The sequence below is a fragment of the Malassezia vespertilionis genome, chromosome 2 (assembly GCF_029542925.1).
Source record: "Malassezia vespertilionis chromosome 2, complete sequence".
In the NCBI taxonomy this organism is placed as follows: domain Eukaryota; kingdom Fungi; phylum Basidiomycota; class Malasseziomycetes; order Malasseziales; family Malasseziaceae; genus Malassezia; species Malassezia vespertilionis.
Window position 1 is genome coordinate 1,058,185 of NC_079248.1, and position 21,030 is coordinate 1,079,214.

Here is a 21,030-nt window from a genome sequence, read left to right on the forward strand (position 1 = left end):
CGCCCGCCGCTCGACAATCCACCAGGATGCCGCTCCTGTCGCGGCGGGCCTCGTCCGTGCTGCTCAGCCTGATGGGCTTGTTCCTAATCGGAACTGTGCTTGTGCTTGCTGTAGTACGAACACATTTTCGTGTGGATGAGCTGTCCTACATTCGCGAGACAGAACTTGGGACATGGGACGAAATTCGACGCAACGCCCGCCCACACATCCTGGACAGTGCGCCGGACGCGTTAGGGGAGGAAGGCCCGTCGGATCAGATACCCAGGATCATTCACCAGACGTGGAAGACGGAGGAGCTGCCGGAGCGCTGGAAAGGTGCGCGCGAGCACTGTGCAGCGCTGATGCCCGACTATGAGTATATGCTGTGGACGGACGCGAGTGCACGGGCCTTTATTGCGGGTGAATACGCATGGTTTCTGGACACTTACGATTCGTACCGCTACAACATTGAGCGCGCAGATGTGATTCGTTATTTTGTGCTGCACAAGTACGGCGGCATTTACATGGACTTGGATATCGGGTGCCGAAGACGGCTCGACTCGCTCCTGCGCTTCGACGCCATCGTGCCCAAAACCATCCCGGTCGGTGTGAGCAACGACTTGATGTTGTTCAAGCCCGGAGAGCCGATGCTCGAGTTGCTCATTCAGAACTTGAAGCGCTTCAATCACAACCTGATTACGCCGTATGCGACCATCATGTTCTCGACAGGGCCCATGTATGTCTCGGCGGTGTACAGGATGAATGCGGACGCAAATCCATCTGTCGGGCCCTCTACGCCCACAGACCCGACCGTTGGCTTCCGCGGCGTACGCGTCCTGCCCAAATTTTTGTACGGAAAGAATGCAAAGCCGGGAGAGACGCCAGATTCCTTTTTTGACCACATGTACGGCTCCTCGTGGCACGAGGGCGACGCCGATTTCCTCATCTTTTTGCGCAAGCACGGCAGGCTGATGATGGCTGGCGCGGGCGTGCTGGTGGTCTTGGGCCTGCGCCGCTACTATTTCGGCGTGCTGCGCGTCATTTTTTTCGCCCTGCTTTCTCTTGTGCACAGCCTTGCAACAGTATTGCAGCGCATGTACAACGATGTGCGCAGCATGCTGGGCATGGCAAGTGACAGCGCTTGCCTGGAGCAGGAACTCGCGCCACTTGCGCCTGCAACGCGGCCAGGATCGCCGTGGGATGCGCCAAATGTAAAAGTGACGCAGGCGAGCCCTGCAAGCGGCGTCAGCAGCGTAGCAACGTCACAATTAATACACCCGCCACACTGCGCAGCTGACTCGGCCATGGACGAGCATACCCAACGCACTACACAAAAAGACGAGGCACTGGGAACCTACTCGAAACGCTGCGACGCATGGTCCACGCACAACCAAAGCACCAATCTTCCTGCCTACTACGTTGACTGCGGCAGCGAATACGCTATGAATACGCCCCGCAATGACCACCTTGTACAGAACGAAGCGCCGCCGCGGGAAAATGACGCTCAGTCCATGTTGCTGGCCCGCCATGTTTGGCGTACAATGCGCCCTTCTGTATTGTTCGAAAAGATATCAAAACCGCGCCGGCGCAATACAGAGCCTGACGCATTTGTTGAGCGATCAGAAACGGTGCTGCGCAATGTCAGCATCGATGGCACGCCGCACGATTATCTCTCGCCGTGCGAGCCATTGTCGCGCACAATATCAAATCAGAGCGACGATTACCGCGGGGAATTTGCAACGATTGTCCGGCAGCAGCAGCATTCGTTGGCGTCGCCGAATCTCTGGCCACGCATGTCGCCATCGCCTACATTGCTCCTTCCGCCGGACGAGCCACCAATCCCGACATACCGTACCAGAGTGATGCGAAGACAGCCGGTGGTGGGCTCATCACGTGCAACAACCCCCTCGGTGCCGGAGCCGTGCACGGCGCATTATGCGCACAACGAGTATTGAGTTCGCAGCTGTGATTGTATTGCTTTGTATGCGAATCTATGTTATCCTACTGCATTGAATAGGGTTGGTAGGGGAGCATGGCGCCGCTACATGTGTTGCAACTTGTATTGTGTCAAGTTTAGCGGAGCTTGTTCGTAGTGTCGGCGTTGGCGTTGGCGTCAATCATTTCAATACCTGCCTTATCATTGCTTCTCCCTTCTTCCATTGCATCCGCAAGCCCAGCCTCAATAGCCATCGAGTAGAACTGCGACTGTGGATCGCGCAAGAGATTCGCCGGCGTATCATACTCGCACAACGACCCATCCTTCAGCACCAGCACGCGATCCGAATCGAGGATTGTATTCAGACGGTGCGCAATCGTAATTGTCGTCCCTTTAAACTTTTCACGCACGAGTGTCTGCACAAGCTCGTCCGTCTCGAGATCGATGCTACTCGTCGCCTCATCCAAAACAAGGATCTTGCTGTGGCGCACAAGCGCACGCGCAATACAGATCAGCTGGCGCTGCCCACTCGAGAAATTCGAGCCCGACTCTGTGACGGGTTGATCGAGACCAAGCGGATCGGTAAGCAGGCCCTGGAGACGCGACTCCACCAGCGCTTCTTGCAGCGCCGCGTCCGAGTAATGCTCCATTGGGTCCAAGTTCTGGCGCAGTGTCCCTTGCCACAGCTGCGGATCCTGCGGAATGATGGCCATCGACTTGCGCAGATCGTGCAAGCCCATACTGGCAATATCCACCCCGTCAATCATAATCGAGCCCTGGACAGACTCGACAATGCGGAAGAGCGCAAGGGTAAGCGTCGACTTTCCTGCGCCGGTCCTGCCCACCACTCCGACGCGCTCGCCCGCGTTGATCGTGAACGACAGCTTGTTCAGCACGAGGGGCAAATCCGGGCGGTAGCGCGTCGCATACTCGCAAAATTCAATCGTGCCGTGCTTGGGCCATGGCGGCGGCGGCGCCGTGTCCGGGAGTTGGTAGGGTGCTTCTTCGGGGAGGTGCATGTAGGAAATGATCCGCTCGACGCTCACGACATTCTGCTCGACCTCAGAAATTGACCGCACGGCCCAATTGAGCGCCTGCGTCGTGCTCAGCGCCTGCGACAGCATCAGGCCCATGAGCCCAGCGCTCATCCTGCCCGAAGTCGTGACCATGCGTACTGCCATCGTACTCGCAAAAAAGATGACAATCGAGCCGAGAAACTCGATTCGTATCGCAAGCCAGCGATTGCACGTAAAGGCAGGCAAGTAGCACATCTGGTTTCGGTCGACACGCGCCTCGAACGAGTCAGTGAATGCATTGGTCTGTGCATACGCGCGAATTGTGGAGAGGCCGTTGAGCGACTCTTGGAACCAGGTAAAGACGGGCGACTTGCTGATGGCGTCAAGGCGCTTTAGCTCGCGGCTCGATGCGAGGTAGTAAATCATCACGGCGCGATACAGCATCACCAGCGGCAGCAGAAGCACGAGGAAACTGGGGACAGAGTAGCATACTACACACACCACGCTCACGACGACAAACGAGCTGCGCACCATGCCTTGAATCACGCGCGGAAGCACTTCGTCGACGACGCTCACATCGCGGCTGAAGAGGTTGAGCAAGCGGCCGGTGGGTGTGGTCTCAAACCACTGCAAAGGGTAGTGCATAACCGCGTGAAATAGGCCGTCGTGAAAGAACTTGGCCGTGTTGATGGCCAAGATTGTGTAGAGGATAAAGGGGGCAACGCAGTAGCCCAACGAGCTGAAAAAGCCAACAAGTGTGTACAGAGAGAGGTACACATGGGTAATGTGCGGGTCAGGAACGTCGCCGTGGCGCTCGTTGGCAGCACTCCACTGCTTGAGCACGATATCGCGCGAAAGCGAAAACATTTGCGTCGCGCCCTGGGCGACAAAGAAGAGCACAACGCCGCTGACACCGGCGCTTTTGATATAGTCTTTGTAAACGGCCCACGACACGGAGCCCGTCGCCTTGTTTTCCTTCGGGACACTCGACTCGCGCAGCTGGCGGAGGGTGTCGAGCTTGATCTCTGCTTTCGAGAGCTCGCGCGGACGGCGCAGCGGCACAGTCTCCGCCTCGGCACTCTCGATGGGCGTTGCCGAGCCACTCCGTTCCTTGTCGCCCTGGCGTCCAAGGCCAGTGATAAGCTTGTACACATCGCCGCGCATGGCCATAATCTCGGCAAACGAGCCGCGCTCTGGGAGCAGAGCGCCGTCGCGCAGTGTGACGATATGATCGCACGCAGACAAGAAGGAGACGGCATTGGTGGTCAGGATACGTGTGCGCCCTTGGAGAATGCCGGTGGGTCCGATGACATGCTTCCAAATGTGTGCGCCGACATGTGCATCTACCGCGGCGAGCGGATCGTCAAGCAGGTAAATATCCGCCGCGGCATAGCATGCACGCGCCAGAGCAACACGCGCTCGCTGACCGCCGCTCAAACTCACGCCGCGCTCTCCAATCTCGGTGCGGTCGCCGTCGGGAAGCAGGGCAATGTCGGGCTCAAGTGCACATGCATACAGTACACGCTTGTACAGCGCTTCGTCGTACTCGCGCTCAAACAAGATATTGTCGCGGACCGTCGCACCCATGCACCATCCGCCCTGTGAAAAGTAGCTGATCTCGCCGTAGACCGTCTCTTTGCCCCCGTCGCGGATCATCTCGCCGAGAATGGCCGCGAGAAGCGACGACTTGCCCGCGCCGACTCTGCCGAGCACAGCGGTGAGCTCACCACGCTTAAATGCGATGGTGAGCTCTTTGAGTGTAGCGCTCGGCTGGTCGTGCGTCCAGCGGAAAGAGGCTTGGTGCAGCGAGACGGCGTGGTCGGGAACGTGCGAGGCAGTCGGCGGACGTTCGGATGCGTCGGGAATGGAAATGTGCACGCGTGCGTTTGGATCGAGCTCCTCTGCGTCGAAAAAGTCGCCCAGGCGCGTCGCACTGATCTGCGTTTGCAAAAACATGGAAAAGACACCCGCAAGCATGGACATGGGAAAGTTGAGCAGCTGGTACAGCGAAAGCGCAGGGAATACAATGTCGGCGGTGAGCGGGGTGTCGCTCGTGAAAGAAAATGCAACAAACGTGCCCAGTGAGACGAAAAATGGGATCGCCTGCCAGAAAAAGTTGAAGCCCGCCGAGGCGATACCAATCCGGCGCAAGAGGGGCAGCTCTTCGCCGTTGCGTACGCTGGCCATGCGCTCGTAGAAAGCAGACTCCCACGAGAAGAGCTTGATCGACTTGATGTTGATGATGATCTCGTTCATGATCTGGGTGCGTCGGTCCTTGACCTTCATTTGGTCCGCACTGAGCGAGCGCAAATACGTGGCCAGTACGGCGTTGAACGGCAGCGAGACAGCCATGATGGCGACACCGACAAACGCAGTCCAGCCCAGCAGCCTGTAGAGCGAAATAAAAGCAATGGTAATTTGGAATACGCCGGACCAGGTGATGTGTGCGTACATGATAAAGTCGGGCAAGCGATTCGCGTCGACACTCATCAAGTTGACAATATCGCCACTCGCGCTTTTGCCACGCGCTTCGTTCGAGAGGCGCAGCGATTTGCGAAAGATGGAGCTCACAACGCCAGCCCTTGCACGCATGCCCGCCACGCTCACCAACTGGAAGTACTGGTGCAGACATACCATTTGGATGAGTGAGGTCAAGAAGAGCAGCATAGCAAGCACGTAGCCACGCAGTACGGTGCCGTGCTGTGCAGGATCGTCGCGGTGTCTTTCCCAGTTTTGCACAAATGCAAGAAGACTCTTTAGAATCTGGGGCTGGACAAAAGCGAGCGAGTCTTGGACAAGTTTATACACGGCTGCAACCAAAAAAGGTGTGCCGTAGGAAGCAAGGAGTGTGTTCCAGAATCGCCTGCGCTGCGTGTTGTGCAATGGCTCGCCGCGCTCGGTAATGCGCTCTGTTTGGCGCGCCCAGTTCTGTTGGAACTTATCGCCAAGCGACTCGGTGTCGTCGTTGGCCGGGAGTGCCCACATGTCTGTTTCCAAGAGGCTGCGCTTCGAGCCGAGCGACATCATCGGCTGCATCCAGGAGAAAGAGAGGCGGCTAAAAAGGCTAGCGTTCACGAGTGGCGATTCGCCCATGTCATTATAGCTCGCGGCAGGCTCGTCCACCTCGACGGGCTCTTCGCTGTCCACGTACATCACATCTTCATCGCCCTCCTGCAGCGCAATCTCGCGCTCGCCGCCCTCGATTCCGTTGCACTCCATGACCAAGTCGAACGCAATCAGGACCAGGCGCAGGAAAAAGGGCACGATAAGGCCAAGCTGCACGGCGGTGTTCTTCGGGGCAAGTTGGATCATCGTGCGCACTTGTATGGGGCCCGTGATCATCTGCAAAAGCCAAAAAAGGACCACGGCATCGCAACTGTGGCGCGCACGCAAATGACTTGCGTGCTGCAGCAAGAGCGCACATGCGTACGCAACCGTCTCTACCAATGAAGCCACAACTTGGAGATTGGATACAAGCATCAATGCACTGCCTTGCAAGTGGCTGCGCAGACCCAGCATCACAGGGACCTGGCAGACAGAGAGAATCGTGATTACGACCGCAATGCCGTCCTTCTCGTGCAACAAGTGCAGCGAGCTGTCGCTGCGCTGCAAAACAGGCATGTGCTTAAGCACCTGCAGTGCATGTAGTCCATAAAGTACAAAACCAAGGCATGGAATAATCCAGAGCATCACTGCCTGGAAGCACGGCGTGAGATCAAAGTCGCGTACGGGCGACATGGGACCCCAGCCCTCGGTCGAGTCGCATATCCAGCCCGCTGCACCTGCACATGCCGTGTACACGCCCGAGTCAAGAAGCAGCTCGCTCGCAGCCGTACGGCCCTCACGCCACAAATGCAAATCTAAGCTCGGCACCCACGTCGCACTGTCCATACCGGCGCCTGCGCTCGCCGCGCATTTTGCAATACGTCACGTGAATATGTATCAGGTGCGCTCGCGCACTTGTCCTTTTTCCATGGTCGTTTGTGTAGGACGTTTGGGAGCGCGGCGTCTGCGCACGCCGCGCGCATGGCTGCACACGAGTGCGGCGGCGCGGTTTGCATCGCATGCACACGATTTCGAGGTGCATCCCTCGCGCATGCCGCGCTACGATGTGCTTGTCGAGCAGCTCGGCACTGTGCGCGAATTGCTCGGCGACCGCCCCTTGACGCTCGCGGAAAAGATTCTGTACACGCACCTCATCAACCCCCAGGAAGATCTGGCTGGTGCTGGTGCAGACGCTGCCGCGGTGCGCGGAAACCGGTATTTGAAACTGCGCGTGGACCGCTTGGCGATGCAGGACGCCTCTGCGCAAATGGCGCTGCTTCAATTCATGACGTGCGGCCTGCGCGAGGCTGCTGTGCCTGCGAGTGTCCACTGCGACCACTTGATACGGGCGTACGCGGGTGCGGACGAGGATTTGAAGCGCTCGCTCTCACAGCACCACGAGGTGTTTGCTTTCCTCGAGTCCGCGTGCCAGAAATACGGCATCGAGTTCTGGCGCCCTGGCAGCGGGATCATCCACCAAATCGTGCTCGAAAACTATGCTGCGCCGGGTATGCTCATGCTCGGCACCGATTCGCACACGCCAAATGCGTCGGGGCTCGGGTGCTTGGCCATTGGCGTCGGCGGCGCCGACGCCGTCGACGCCATGACAGCCACCCCATGGGAGCTCTCTGCGCCGCGAATTTTGGGCGTGCGCCTGCATGGCGAGCTGCACCCGTGGTGCTCTACCAAAGACGTGATTCTCCACCTCGCTGGCAAGCTCACCGTGCGTGGCGGCACGGGCTACATTGTCGAGTACTTTGGCGATGGGCTGCAGCACCTTCCGTGCACAGGACTTGCTACCATGTCGAATATGGGCGCCGAGATCGGTGCGACCACTAGTGCGTTCCCCTATACGGATGCAATGGGGCGCTACCTCGCTGCGACGCGCCGCGGCGCGGTCGCCAACGCCGCCGCACGCGCGGCTGCTGCGGGTCTTTTGCAGGCGGACAGCGGCGCGGAGTACGACAAGCTCGTGGAGGTGAACCTCTCGGAGCTGGAACCCAGCTTGAACGGCCCCTTCACGCCGGATCTCAACGTTCCTCTCTCGCAGTTTGTCGCGCGTGCGCGCGACGACAACGATGCGCTCCCGAAAAAGCTTGCCGCGGCGCTGATTGGCAGCTGCACAAACAGCAGCTATGCAGATATGAGCCGGTGTGCCGATCTTGCGCGCCAGGCGAGCGAGGCGGGTCTGCACGTCAAGGCGCCGTTCGACGTCACGCCCGGCAGCGAGCAGGTCCGTGCCACGGTAGAGCGCGACGGCATTCAAGCCGCACTGACCGGCGCTGGCGCGCGCGTGTTAGCGAATGCGTGCGGCCCCTGCATCGGCCAGTGGAAGCGGACCGAGTACCAAGGCGAGACCAATGTCATCCTCACCTCCTTCAACCGCAACTTTCGCGGGCGCAACGACGGGAATGCCAAGACGCTCAACTTTTTGGCCGCGCCCGAGATTGTGACTGCCTACGCATTCTCCGGGCGCCTCGACTGGAACCCGATCGTGGACAGCATTCAGAAGGAAGACGGCACTCTTTTCCGCTTCGACCCGCCAAAGTCAGAGGAGCTCCCGAGCGCAGGATTCGCCCAGGGCGATACGTCGTACCTCCCTGCGCCCATGCCCGCCCCACGGCCCTCTGTCCCGATCGCGATTGACCCGCAGAGCGAGCGCCTCGAGGTGCTACAGCCATTTGACAGCCCGTTCAAGGCGCAGGACACGCAGCAGGGCAAGTACGAACTGCCGCCCATGCGCTGCTTATTGCGCATCCGCGGCAAGTGCACCACAGACCACATCTCCGCCGCAGGCCCCTGGCTCAAGTACAAAGGCCATCTGAGCAACCTCGCGGAAAACACGCTGATCGGCGCGTCGAACGACGAGACGGGCAACGTGAATGAGACGCGCGACTATGCGGACACGGACGAGCCGCTCGATACCATTCCAGGCATGGCCAAGCGATGGCGCACGCGCGGCCAGCCATGGATGCTTGTTGCAGACCACAACTACGGCGAAGGCTCGGCGCGTGAGCACGCCGCGCTGCAGCCGCGCCTGTACGGCTGCCACCTCGTGCTTGCGCGCAGTATTGCGCGCATTGCCGAGACCAACCTGCGCAAGCAAGGCGTCCTCACGTTGCTATTTGAAAACGAAGACGACTACCTGAAAATAGCGAGCGGCGACCTGGTCGAGACGCTCAACCTCTCCGAGCTCCTCCGCCCGGGCGCCGATCTCTCGACGCAGGTGCGTGTGCGTGTGACCAAGTTTGAACACGGCGCGCCGAAGACGGTGTTTGAGCTGCGCACCACGCACTCGCTCAGCAAAACGCACCTCGACTGGATCCGCGCAGGCTCCGCTTTGAACCTGATTCGCGCACGCGCGCAGAAAAAGAGCATGCCGCCGAGCGGCGCGCCGGGCAAGCTCCAGGCGCGGCCGTACACCACCAGCGCCGTACGCCGCGCACTGCCCGAGGGGGGACAGCCGTCCAACGATTCCCGCTACGAGAGCTTGCGCCAAATCATCTTTCCCCCAGCGCCCGCCAAGAGCAAGAAACACCTTGCGCCCGCGACTCTGCAAGAGGCGCTGGGCTGCGGCGCGCAGAGCAACGAAATCTACCAAACCGTGCGCCGCGCGTGGAAGCTGAGGGCGCTGCGCATGCGCGAAGCACACGCCGACGCGCTGCGCACCAAACGCGCGCTCCTCAACGAAGCCATCCTCGATCTCCAGCGCACGGACCGCGCCTTGTTCAAGCGCGCCGACCAATACAGCGCGCCGACCAAGCGCAACGTGGAGGAGCAGCAGCACTTGGCCGCGCGGGGGCTACTCCCCGGCGGCCCCAGCGCCGAGGGCGAGGCGCCGGGAAGCCGCACACTGGCCAAGCGCCGAGCGCGTCTCATGGCGCAGACGCGCCTCTCGACCCTCTTTCCCCGCGAGCTCCGGCCGCCCACATTGACGCCGCCCGCGAAAGGCTGGCCTGCGTACACGCCGCAGGACGCGTAGCCATAGACCATGCACCGCACAGCGTCCCTAGTCTTGGTAGTTTTTTGGCACCATGCCCGCCGGCGCGCGCGTCGCTGTCCGCTGCTTGCCGATCTCTGCCCAGTTCGTGCTCAGCGTCGTCCCGTTCGATTCCTGGAAGCTCTTCATCATTGCGCGGCGTGTGTCGTCGTCCGCGTCCGCGTAGAGTTTCTGGAAAAAGGCGTTTAGCCCTGCATCCGTGCCGGCCGGCACGGTTTCCTCGGCCTCGTCCGCGATCGCGTCCCACTTGGACTGTGCACTTGTCCGTGGTGCAGCGTGTGCAGGCGCGCGTGTGAGGCTGGGCCACTGCTCGTGCGGCGTGCGCTTCGCGAGCTGGATCTCAATGTTGGCCGCGCGTACATGTCTTGTGGCCGCGCCGATCTCGGCGTACAGCGGCGCAAACGCAACGTCTTGCGCGGGCGTGTGCACATGCACCTCCGTCGCAGTCGCGCGCAGCTCCACGTCTTCTGCCGCCACGTTCTTTACGTACACCGTCACATACACATGCGTCCCGTTCTGGTACCAATCGAAGCGCACCATGGTAGTGGAGGCTCGGCCGATCTCCACACGCGCGGAGGGCGCAGGGCGCGCAAATTGCTCATGACCTCGGCGCGCGGATCTGCCGTGGCGCTCGGCACGCTCGCCAAGGTGCTCGTGTCGCCGGCGTACCACAGCACGGATATGGAGGTGCATCGCAACTGGCTCGCAGTCACACATACCCTGCCGCTGCGTGAATGGTACACAGATACGACGTCGCCGTGGACGCTGGACTATCCGCCGTTTTTTGCATACCTCTCCTGGCTGCTTGCGCAGCCCGCGGCATGGATCGATCCGAACATCGTGCGCTTGAATATGCTGGACTATGCATCTCCGCAGTGCAAGGCGTACTTGCGCGCGACTGTCCTGCTCACGGAACTGGGGCTTGCATACGCACTGCATCTGCACGCCCAGTGCACGCCGAGCGCGCCGAGCGAGCATGCACTTCTGCTGAGTGTGCTGCTGCACCCGGGACTATTTATGGTAGACCATATTCACTTCCAGTACAATGGGCTCCTATTTGGCGTGCTTGTCTTTGCGCTGTGGGCCGCACGTACACAGCGGCCGTGCTTGTGTGCGCTTGCGTTTGCCTCGCTGCTCAACACGAAACACATTTACCTGTACGTCGCGCCCGCATTCACCGTGTACCTCTTCCGCGCGTACCTCTGGCCTGCAAAGGGCGCACTGCGCGGCATCGTGCGGCGCACGCTCATGCTTGGCGCAGCGACCATCGCGCCGTTTGCAGCGAGCATCCTGCCCTTTGCCGTCGACGCCGAGATCAGCGCGCTGTATCTGCGCCTGTTTCCATTTCATCGCGGCCTCTTGCACGCATACTGGGCGCCGAATGTGTGGGCGCTGTACGCCGCACTCGACCGCGTCCTGCTGCGCGGCGCTACAGGCACGGCAGTCGCCGCGGCACAGGTGACGTCGTCGCGCGGCATTGTAGGCGATACGGTGTTTGGCGTGCTGCCTTCCGTGCAGCCCTCGGCCTGTTTTTTGCTCGCGGCACTGCCCATGCTTGTGTACACGGCAAAGCTCTGGACAAGACCGACATACCGCGCACTGCTGCTCTGTGTCTCGCTTTGTGCCCTCACCGCGTTTGCTGTTGGCTGGCACGTGCACGAGAAAGCCATTCTCCTCGTGCTCGTCCCGCTCAGCCTCGCAGCGCCGTCGGCGTATGCATACGCGCGCGCGTGGGAACTCTTGTCGGCCGCGGGGATCGTGTCCTTGTTTCCACTGCTGCACACGCCGCTGGAGACGCCAGTCAAGCTCGGATACGCGGCGATTTGGTTCGTCGTGGTCCGCCACATTGTCTTGCGCCGTGTACTGCGCCCGATGCCCAGTAATGCACAGGCTATCCTGCATTTTCTCGAGACGCAGTACATGCGGGGTCTATGCTTGCTCGCCGTGGCGACGAATGTGGGATGGCCGCTGCTGGCAGCGTCCGATGCCGCCGCTGGACTTGCGCGCTACGAATTCCTCCCCCTTTTGGCCACCAGCGTGTACTGTGCGGTGGGCGTGGTATATGTGTGGCTACAGCTTTCCATTGCGTACCTATGCGATGCATTCCACGTGACGAAGCAAGAGACGTAAGGCGCAGCTACCAGCCGCCCAACTCGGTATCGCGCTTCGCAAGAAAATCGAGCGGCGCTTTCTGCTCCGCACGGCGGATATCGATCACGTCTACAATGCCCGTTGCATGCCCTGTTTCTGCACTGGGACTGGGAGGGGCTCGCGCGGCACGCTGCGGCGCCTGCGGCACATCCGTCTGCATATCCAGCTCAACGGCATGCGCGCCCTTCTTTTTGCGCCGCGTCTTTTTCGCGCGTGTGTTGGCATCGGCGTCCATACGCGGCGTGGCCCGCGCATGTGTCTCTTCCTCGCTGCGTGGCTTTTTGGCGCCGCGGCCAGACCGCTTGCGTACTTTTTTCGGATCGTCGCGCTGCACGTCCAGCGCGCGTTTCTGCGCACTGGTCGCGGCGGGCGGCATGCCCGTGTCCTTTGGCGGCGTGCCCGTGTCCTTTGGCGGCGTGCCCGTGTCCTTTGGCGGCGCGCTTCGATGCTCCTGCTTCATCTCGAGACGCGCATTGTCCAGGATATGTAGACGTGGATGCGCTGCGCGCATCTTTTCTTTGTACCCCTCCTGTAGCGCGACGCGATTCCCTTGAAGACAAAGGTTTGTTAGCCCTTTCACGTCGGCATCCGGCACAAGCAGCGGCGCAATGCTCTGCCACGTCGCCAGGCCGCAATCGCCCACGTCAAGTAGCGCTAGCCCAGGGCCGCGGCCGTCTATGCCACGGCCCCAGCGCAGGATATGCCGCGGCACGCTGCCAAGCTTGCTATTGCCTGCCATGCGCACTTCGCGCAAGTGCCGGCACACGCTGAAATCAGGGAGTGCACTTCCATCCTCCAGTGCATTGTGGCTGATGCTTACCTTCTTCAGCGCAGGTAGTGATGCCGGCAAGCTTGGCGGAAGGGCACGGAGCTGATTGTTGGAGAGGACCAGGGTATTGAGTTCGGCGAGGTGGGGAAATACGGGCGGTAGCGCTTGCAGGGCATTGTGCGATAAAACAAGCGCTTTCAGGGATGCCATGGCCGCAATGCCGGCCGGCCACGTACGCAAGGCGCAGTGGGAAATGTTGAGGACTGGCGTGAGTGTGGGCGCAACGTACCGTGCAGCGCCGTGAGCAAGTCGAGGCCTTCTGTAGCGTCCACGTCAGTGCCAAACGCAGTGTTGTGAGCAAGATTGAGCCATGTAAGCCGCGCTGCAAGTGGTCTGTCGCCGCTGGTCTTGGCGTGCTTGTTGCTCAGCGCACATGCACGGACAAGCCACTGCAAGTTCTGCAGGCCCTGCGGCGCATCGGGCGAAGACTGCATGTTAGCTACATCTAGTTTGTGCAGCACGGCAAACTGTGCAAGTGTCTTGGCCAGTGCACGCGTGGATGGGAGCGCATGGCCCGCAAGCGAGAGCGCGGCACGTTCCAGAATCGGCGCATCGTCCATGCTCGGCAAACGCCTCCACTCCGCGCCCGCGCAGGCCCTGCCTCCACATGTTGGCCACTCGCCATGCAGGAAGACGGGGCGCATCGGCCCCCTATATTCCCTGCAATCTCCGATGCGTGCCTGCAGCACCTCTTTCCGGACACGAGTATCGGCACAAGCGTCGCTGGCTGTGTGCGTGCGGCACTGACTGAGATGGAACTGTCCTACCAACTCGATCCGTGCCTCTTGAACGAGAAGAGCGATACAAACCGCGGCTACTGGGCACTTGCCGACTTTGTGCGCCGTGGCTGCGCCGCGCCGCGCGAAAGAGACAGGCGTGCGGCGCCCGCGGAGCATGTGCCGAGCGAGGCGCCACGCGCAGAAACAGTGCGCCCAGTTTTGGTTCAGCGTGCCAAAACGTATGCCGTGCACGATGTGTACGCCGCGATCGATAAAATGGACTTGGACACGATAATGGCGATCCGCGATAAAGAGTTTGTGCTGCTGCTTGGCGGAAGCGATGATGTGCGTGAGAAACGGACGCCGCTGGAGCACGCCATCAGCCTCGGGCCGCGGTACGAGCGCATGAGTCTCTTTTTGGCGGGCTCCATGTCGCGCTTTGTGAATCACCTGCCCGAGGACCGACCGCTCGACAATGCACAGCAAGCGGCGCTGCACAAGGTGCGCACGAACCTCAAGCTTGCCATCGACCACAGCCTCGATAAGGAGCAAACGGGACTCCTCGCATCTTACCTCCAAATCCTCGTCATGTCCCAGGGCATCGCGTGGATCGAAAAGAATGTCAAGGCGGTTGAGCGCGAACTGCATGCTTGCTTTTATGCCACACAGGGCGCTTTGCTGCCACAACCGACCGCGGCTGCTCGCGACACTGTATCGTATTTCCTTACGCACAACCTCCGTACACGGTGCCGTACAGAGCACCTTGTTATCGCTACCATGGACGACTATATTGCAAACGCCGCGTCGGATCTCGTGCTCCTTGCATTGTGGGATCTCGTGCGCGGGACGCGTGCGCCGCTGCCGCTGTATGCCTTTGCGCGCGACGATCGGATCACGGGCATGTTTCTGGACGCCGTGCGCGATCCCACAACCCGTCCGCATGGGCCGGCAGGGCATGCCGCGCTGCGCTTCGCGGAAGCGCAAGACGCGCATCTGCGCCGGCACAGTGCCACGGAGCGGTTTCAGCTGCTGGAGAAGATATGTAGGCAAGGCGCAGGGTCGTGGGAGGCGGGGGAGGTGCTAGTATAGGGCAGTGAGCGTCGCAAGGATGCTTTGGACTCGAGGTGCAATGGTCCACTTGGCAAAGCAGCGGAAACAGCCAGTGCGTTGCTGTGCCTGCCGGACAAATGACGACTCAATAAATTATCGCTAAATAACTCGAAACTAGATGGAAGGGGCCATGGCTCGGCAAGGCTACTTGGCCGCAGAAAGAGGGTCGTTGTTGAGCAATGCCGCCCAGCCGCGTGCTGAAGGTTTGGCCTGCTTGGCTTGCTTGGTCTGCCTCCGCGGCTGTGTGCGTGGCTGGGGCTGGAAGCTGGGCGCAGACAATGATTGCCCAGTGCTTTGGGCACTCGGCGCTCGCATCTCGGGGCGCTTGCCGGCGTAGCCGTAGCTGCCTGCGCTGCGTGCATAACTGTCCGAAGGCGATGCAGGAAGCGATTTCGGCGCAGGATACGCGCCGTGGGCATACGGCGCAGATTGCAGCGGCGCAGATTGCATCGGCGAGCGTGGCGGCTCGTCTGCATAGGGGTGAGAATACTGCTGCGCGTAGGGATGCTGGGTGTGGGGATGCTGGGTGTGGGGATGCTGGGTGTGGGGATGCTGGGTGTGGGGATGCTGGGCATGTTGCCCAGGGTGGGCATAATGTCCGTACTGTTGTGCCTGCGGCTGTTGTGCATACTGTCCGTACTGCTGTGCCTGCGGCTGTTGTGCATACTGTCCGTACTGCTGTGCTTGAGGCTGTTGTGCATACTGTCCGTACTGTCCGTACTCGGATCCGTACCCGGGCTGCTCGTACTGGCCCTGCGCTTGACTGTATTGCCCTTGACTGTACTGGCCCTGGCTGTACTGGCCCTGGCCTGGGTACTGCCCTTGGCCTTGGCCGTACTGCCCTTGACCGTACTGGCCCTGGCCTTGGTACTGCCCTTGGTCCTGGCCCTGTCCTTGCTGCAAACCGCGCTTATGCAGAGGCGCAATCGAAAGCGACTCTGCAATGTTTGGCGGAGACATGGACGGTTCAGCCCCTGCCCTGCCGTGCGCATCAAAAGACTGCTGTGCATACGGCTGTGCATACGGCTGCTGGTACGCCTCGTAATTGTGCCGCTGTGCATAGGCATCGTACCCCTGCGGCTGCGCAAACCCATCGTACGCAGGCTCGTGCGCACGTTTCTGAGCAGGCGCCTCGTGCTGCTGCCGAGCATAGGTGCGCGACGGCACTTGTCCCTGCTCCTGCGCGTGCGTGGCCTTTGCCGTGTGCTCGCCCAGCTCATAGTCGGGGCGCGCGCCGCCAAATTCATCGTACGGTACGTAGTTCTCCTGCGTATCGGCGTACGTCGGCGTAGATTCCTGCACAGCCTGCGGCGCGAGTTCTGCGTGGTCTTGTGCAAGCTCCTGCTCCAACGCGCGGCTCTCGTACGCGAGCTGCGGCTCCATTGCAAGCTGGCGCTCGCTCGGCTGCAGGCGCGCTTTCGGCGTGGCTTTGCTCTTGTGGACCTGCTCGAGCTCGTTCAGATCAAGGAGGTGTGTATCAAAGTCCAGGTCCGACTGCAGGAACGTGTCCAGCAACGAGTTGGAGCGCGAGAGGCGTGCGGACTGCAGCGAGCTTTGCGATGCACGCGAAGGGAGCTGCTCTGTGCCCTCGTCCTTGGGCGGCACTGGAGGACGCTGCGCCTCGGCCATGTCCTGCGGCGACCTCCATGCAAAGTTGGGCACGTTTTGGCGGCGCGCTTTGAGGAACGACTGCAAGTCGCCCTGGCGGTAATCGTCGGTGTATTGTCGCTCGCGCAGCCATCCTTGGGCGTCCCATACAAAAACGCGGTCCTCATACTCGGACCGCTCGGGAATGTTGGAGGGAATTTGGTCCATGGGGATCCCAAGTGCCGAGGCGCGCGACACGGCGCGCCCATAATCCGGCTCGTCCATCGCCTGCATAAACTGCACGATCGAATGGGGATCGTACGCAGCACTTCCACGGAGCATGTGGGCGAGAGAGGAGGGCGCAGCGCCGTCTTCGGCGTCGGCAAAGTGGACATCGTCAATCTCCTCGTCGGGCCCAGGCGCGCTTTGCTCCTCGCTTTCAGGGACGGTGTGCAAGAAGCGGGGGTATGCATCGCGGCGCTCTTCCTGTTTCGGCGGCGCGGGAGGCGGCAAGTATACCGTCATGGGCTGCGGCGCAGACGGCAGCTGCTGCGTCTCGGGCTGCGATACGGCGTCGAGTTGGCGCGCATAGCGCTGCTGGGGTAGGGGGGCGGTGAGTGTTTCTGTTTCGGGAGTAATGTAGCGCGGCATTTGAACAGGAACTTGCTCCATGACAGGCTCTGGCGTGCGCACAAGCTCTGGCTGGGGAGGGACCACTTGCTCCATGATAAGCGGTCGCTCGTGGGCGGGGCGCTCTACCCAGATGCGCTCGGGCTCGTGGGCCGGGCCCGAGACGGAGGGATACAGCTCTTGAGGGCTCGCGTCGGGGAGCGAGTAGGCTGTGGCGTCTTGCTCGACGAGGGCCGTGGGAGCAGGCGCAAACGTGTTGGATGACGCGGCGGCAGGTGCTTGCAAAAGAGGCACAGGCAGATGCCCGCCCGGCTCTTGGCTCTTGCCGCGTTTCGGCGTGTGTACGCTGGGCACAAGCGGCACCTTGGGCCCTTGCAGCTCCTTCATCGACGGCGCATGCGGCACAGGCGGCATAATAGGCTCGTCCGGCAACGGCGAGCCTTGCACCTTGGGGCGTCCAGCATATTTCGGCGTACGTGTCGCGTCGCGCATGGACATCCCACTGAGCAAAGCAGACGCGCGAGAGTGCGACTCTTTCGGTGTATCTGCCACATACTCGGACTCTTCCGTACCTGCATTCGAGTGTTTCTTGCCGTGGCGACTAAACATGTGTGAGAAGATATTGTCCTTGTGCGATTCAGGCGGGCGCTTGCTTTTGCTGGACTGGTGGCGGCTGGCGTCGGGCGATCCATCCATGACTTCAGCGGACGATCTGAGTGACTGCGTGGGTGGTTGCGTATCCAGCGGCATGCCGAGCGCGGGCTGGACAAGCTCTTGCTCGGCGGCATGCATCCTGTCGTGCAGGTGGTGCATCTTGTCGTGCAAGTGGTGCTCTTTCGGCATGCCAAGCTCGGGCTGGACAAGCTCTTGCTCGGCGGCATGCATCTTGTCGCGCAAGTGGTGCTCTTTTTGTCCGCCTTGCGCCTCGAGCACCATTTCATTATCGCGATGCACAGAAGAATGCAGCTCCTGGCTCGCTTTTTGCGCGGCCGTTTGCTGGAAGAGCGGCACGGCAGAGTAGCCAGGATCGGGGCCAGCCGCGTGCACCGGGACAGCAGCGCCAGTGCGCGCTAAAGAAGCCATGGGTTTCATCGGCGACGGTACAGCAGCGCTTGGCGCGGAACCTGCCGAGTGCGGCGGAGATCCTGCATAGACTGGCTGTGCCACATACACCTCCGAGGTGGGGCGCAACGGACGGCCAAGACGCGCAAGGGAAGAATTGCCCTGGTTTTGCAAATAGTCCACGTAGACGGCACTGTTGGGAGTCGTGGGCTGTGCTACAGCCTCGGCAAGAGGAGTCGTTGGGAGCACAGCAAGCGACGCCGTGCTCGGCAGTACATGCGCTGAGCGCAGCGGCATAGCAGGCTCAACAGGTGCAGAGATCGGCGCCACAACAAGCTCGGGCACAAACATTGCAGCGCTGGGTTGTGCAGCAGACACTGTCTCGCGCGTCTTTTCCGCCGTGGCATGCTCGGTGTCGTCGCCGCGCGTCACTTGCGTGATGGGCGAGGCTTCTGTGCCCATGGTGGCCACTAGTGTCGCTGCCGCATTCGCTTCACTTGCGCTTGTCGACTCGTTTGTAAACTGCAATGGCGCGGTGGGTTCACTTGCACGGAGTAAAGGCTCAGGAGCATGCGTCGTTCCACGTACAGTGGGCTGTGCTGCAATGTCGGACGTGCCAATTGCTGCAGCGGCGTCGCTAGCGACCAAGTCAGCATTACTGCCTTTTTCATTCGCTGCAGATCGATCTGTGGGGATGTCGGCGGTAGTGCCTTTTCCAGTCGCTGTAGAGTCATTTGCAGCGTCAATTGCACCGTCTGTAGCCCTTTCGGCGAACGCAGTCGCTGCAGAGTCATTTGCACCGTCTGTAGTCCTTTCGGCGAACGCAGTCGGTACAGAGTCATTTGCACCGTCTGTAGTCTCTTTTGCAATCGCTGCAGAGTCATTTGCACCGTCTGTAGTCCTTTCGGCGAACGCAGTCGGTACAGAGTCATTTGCAGCGTCTGTAGCCCTTTCGGCGAACGCGTGTAAGTTTGCGTGTTGTGGCGAACGAGTCGGTACAGAGTCATTTGCACCGTCTGTAGTCTCTTTTGCAATCGCTGCAGAGTCATTTGCACCGTCTGTAGTCCTTTCGGCGAACGCAGTCGGTACAGAGTCATTTGCAGCGTCTGTAGCCCTTTCGGCGAACGCAGTCGGTACAGAGTCATTTGCACCGTCTGTAGTCTCTTTTGCAATCGCTGCAGAGTCATTTGCACCGTCTGTAGTCCTTTCGGCAGTCGCTGCAGCGTCATTTGCATCGTCTGCAATCATTTCGGCAGCCTTGTTGGTAGCATTGCCGCTAGCAGTACGCTGTGCATCCTTTGCAGGAACAGGAGGAACCTGGCCAATCGCAGCGCTTTTACGCTGTGCCGCAGGAAACGTGCTAGCGTCGGCTGCAGGTGCAATATAGCTCCATGGCTTCTCTGTAGTCGGCTCAAAATCAAGCACTGGTGCCTTGGTCACCTTGCGTGGCTCTTTGAGCGGCACCTCCGGCTGCGGCATTGCTTTTTCTTGCTTGCTGGGGTACAGCATCGACATGCCTGCAGTAGCCAAAGCGCCAATACCACCCAAAAACGACGCGCGTTTCTGCTCCGATTCTGGCTGCTGCAAGCTCGTATGTCCGCTCAGTTCCCTCGCAGCAGGAGTCGCGCCATGCGCAATCGAGCCATTCTGGAACTCTCGAGCGTCGTGCATCGGCATCGTGAGCCCTGATTCGTGCGTGTCGGCCCCAGAATGGCTATCAGAAGGGCCGTATTCGGACGCGGAATCCTCATCGTCCTCCGAATTGTCATCGGCAGTATCGACGAAGCGAATGCCACCCTTGGTTCGCTGTGCACGCCCAGTCTGCGCTGCAATCGGCGTGGCCGACAGCGGCGTGCTAGTTTTGGCTTCAACAGCCTCGGCCTCGGCACTTGGTTGGGGCATCTGGGTGGGTGGTGGAGTGGTGGGACGCTCCACGATGGTCGCTATGGATTGATCAGCGTCACTGGCGCCCAGTGATGGCTCCTGCGTGGAAGCAATAGGTGTGCTTGCAGGACGTGTCACTTGCAAGTACGAAAGAGTGTTGGTTGTAGATGCAGCAATGGGCGCGGCCTCGCTGCTCGGCGCGCTCTGCAGCGACGTGAGTGCGCCGGAAATGGGAGCAGTAGTGCTATCCGCAGGACTCGTGACGATCGACGGAACAGCAATAGGTGTGGGGATATAGCTAGGAACGGCAGTCGCAGTGGTTGATGCCACGGGCACGCTTGCCGGCACGGCCACCGCCGACGCGCCTGCCGAGCTCGGCAAAAGTATCACAGGCTTGCCCTGCATACTCGTGGCCAAGTCTGGCACTGTACCAGGCCCCGTGCTTTTTGCTTCGCCAGCAAATGCTGCAGGGATCGGTGGCACAGGCTCTTCCGGCGCCTTGCCCTTGGTTGTCGATGTATCCTTGCCCGAAACAAGCTCGCTCGTGCTAGATGCATTCGTCTTCAGGTCGTGCCTGGAACGTACGCGGCGGAAAGGACTAAAGCCGCCCGTCTTGCCCAGCGACATGCTACTCGGCATGCGCAGACGTCGGCGCATATCCATAGACTGCGAGCGTGCATGCCCTGGCAGTCCCAGTTCCTCGGCAGTGCCCACCGCCTTGGTCTCCGACGCAATGGACTCTGCTTTGCTGTTCCCCCCAGCCGTCAAACCAAACTTGCTCTTCGCAGACGTTAGCTCCTTCTTCAGCCGCGCAGCCTCGTCCTTGGCTGAAACTAACTCAGACTTTGTCTTGGTGGGTCCGTCTGGCTTGGGCACATCGGCGGCTTTCTTGCCTCTGCCAAACTTTAGCGCACTAGAGATCGGCATGGTAGAGCTCGATCCGCAGTCGCCGTCGCGATGCTCAAAGATGAGGAATGTCTTTGAGACCGTCCGTGGCATGCACGCTGCATGCCCTCGCAGCTGCACGTGCATGCCACGTGGTGCTCCCGAACTTGCGTCGCGGCCGTCGCGCAAAGGTCAGT

The 21,030-nt window shown here is 60.6% G+C and overlaps 8 protein-coding genes across 8 annotated transcripts; 4 read left to right on the plus strand and 4 right to left on the minus strand.

Moving 5' to 3' along the window:
• Positions 1-26: 26 nt before the first annotated feature.
• MVES1_001353 (uncharacterized protein) lies at positions 27-1,934 on the plus strand (the record flags this gene model as incomplete). The annotated part of the gene is made up of 1 exon (XM_056206201.1): positions 27-1,934. The coding sequence occupies one exon, from the start codon at positions 27-29 to the stop codon at positions 1,932-1,934; it is 1,908 nt and encodes a 635-aa protein (XP_056062176.1).
• A 118-nt stretch (positions 1,935-2,052) lies between these two features.
• On the minus strand, positions 2,053-6,822 carry MVES1_001354 (uncharacterized protein; the record flags this gene model as incomplete). Its single annotated transcript, XM_056206202.1, has 1 exon — positions 2,053-6,822. One exon carries the CDS (start codon positions 6,820-6,822, stop codon positions 2,053-2,055), a length of 4,770 nt encoding a protein of 1,589 aa, XP_056062177.1.
• Positions 6,823-6,904: 82 nt separating this feature from the next.
• On the plus strand, positions 6,905-9,958 carry ACO2 (aconitate hydratase; the record flags this gene model as incomplete). The annotated part of the gene is made up of 1 exon (XM_056206203.1): positions 6,905-9,958. One exon carries the CDS (start codon positions 6,905-6,907, stop codon positions 9,956-9,958), a length of 3,054 nt encoding a protein of 1,017 aa, XP_056062178.1.
• A 27-nt stretch (positions 9,959-9,985) lies between these two features.
• On the minus strand, positions 9,986-10,516 carry SGT1 (Cochaperone protein; the record flags this gene model as incomplete). Its single annotated transcript, XM_056206204.1, has 1 exon — positions 9,986-10,516. One exon carries the CDS (start codon positions 10,514-10,516, stop codon positions 9,986-9,988), a length of 531 nt encoding a protein of 176 aa, XP_056062179.1.
• Positions 10,517-10,576: 60 nt separating this feature from the next.
• Positions 10,577-12,106, plus strand: ALG8 (dolichyl-P-Glc:Glc1Man9GlcNAc2-PP-dolichol alpha-1,3-glucosyltransferase; the record flags this gene model as incomplete). The annotated part of the gene is made up of 1 exon (XM_056206205.1): positions 10,577-12,106. The coding sequence occupies one exon, from the start codon at positions 10,577-10,579 to the stop codon at positions 12,104-12,106; it is 1,530 nt and encodes a 509-aa protein (XP_056062180.1).
• A 7-nt stretch (positions 12,107-12,113) lies between these two features.
• MVES1_001358 (uncharacterized protein) lies at positions 12,114-13,516 on the minus strand (the record flags this gene model as incomplete). The annotated part of the gene is made up of 2 exons (XM_056206206.1): positions 12,114-13,159; positions 13,186-13,516. 2 exons carry the CDS (start codon positions 13,514-13,516, stop codon positions 12,114-12,116), a joined length of 1,377 nt encoding a protein of 458 aa, XP_056062181.1.
• A 63-nt stretch (positions 13,517-13,579) lies between these two features.
• Positions 13,580-14,764, plus strand: MVES1_001359 (uncharacterized protein; the record flags this gene model as incomplete). The annotated part of the gene is made up of 1 exon (XM_056206207.1): positions 13,580-14,764. One exon carries the CDS (start codon positions 13,580-13,582, stop codon positions 14,762-14,764), a length of 1,185 nt encoding a protein of 394 aa, XP_056062182.1.
• Positions 14,765-14,929: 165 nt separating this feature from the next.
• On the minus strand, positions 14,930-20,947 carry MVES1_001360 (uncharacterized protein; the record flags this gene model as incomplete). Its single annotated transcript, XM_056206208.1, has 1 exon — positions 14,930-20,947. The coding sequence occupies one exon, from the start codon at positions 20,945-20,947 to the stop codon at positions 14,930-14,932; it is 6,018 nt and encodes a 2,005-aa protein (XP_056062183.1).
• Between the last annotated feature and the right edge of the window lie 83 nt (positions 20,948-21,030).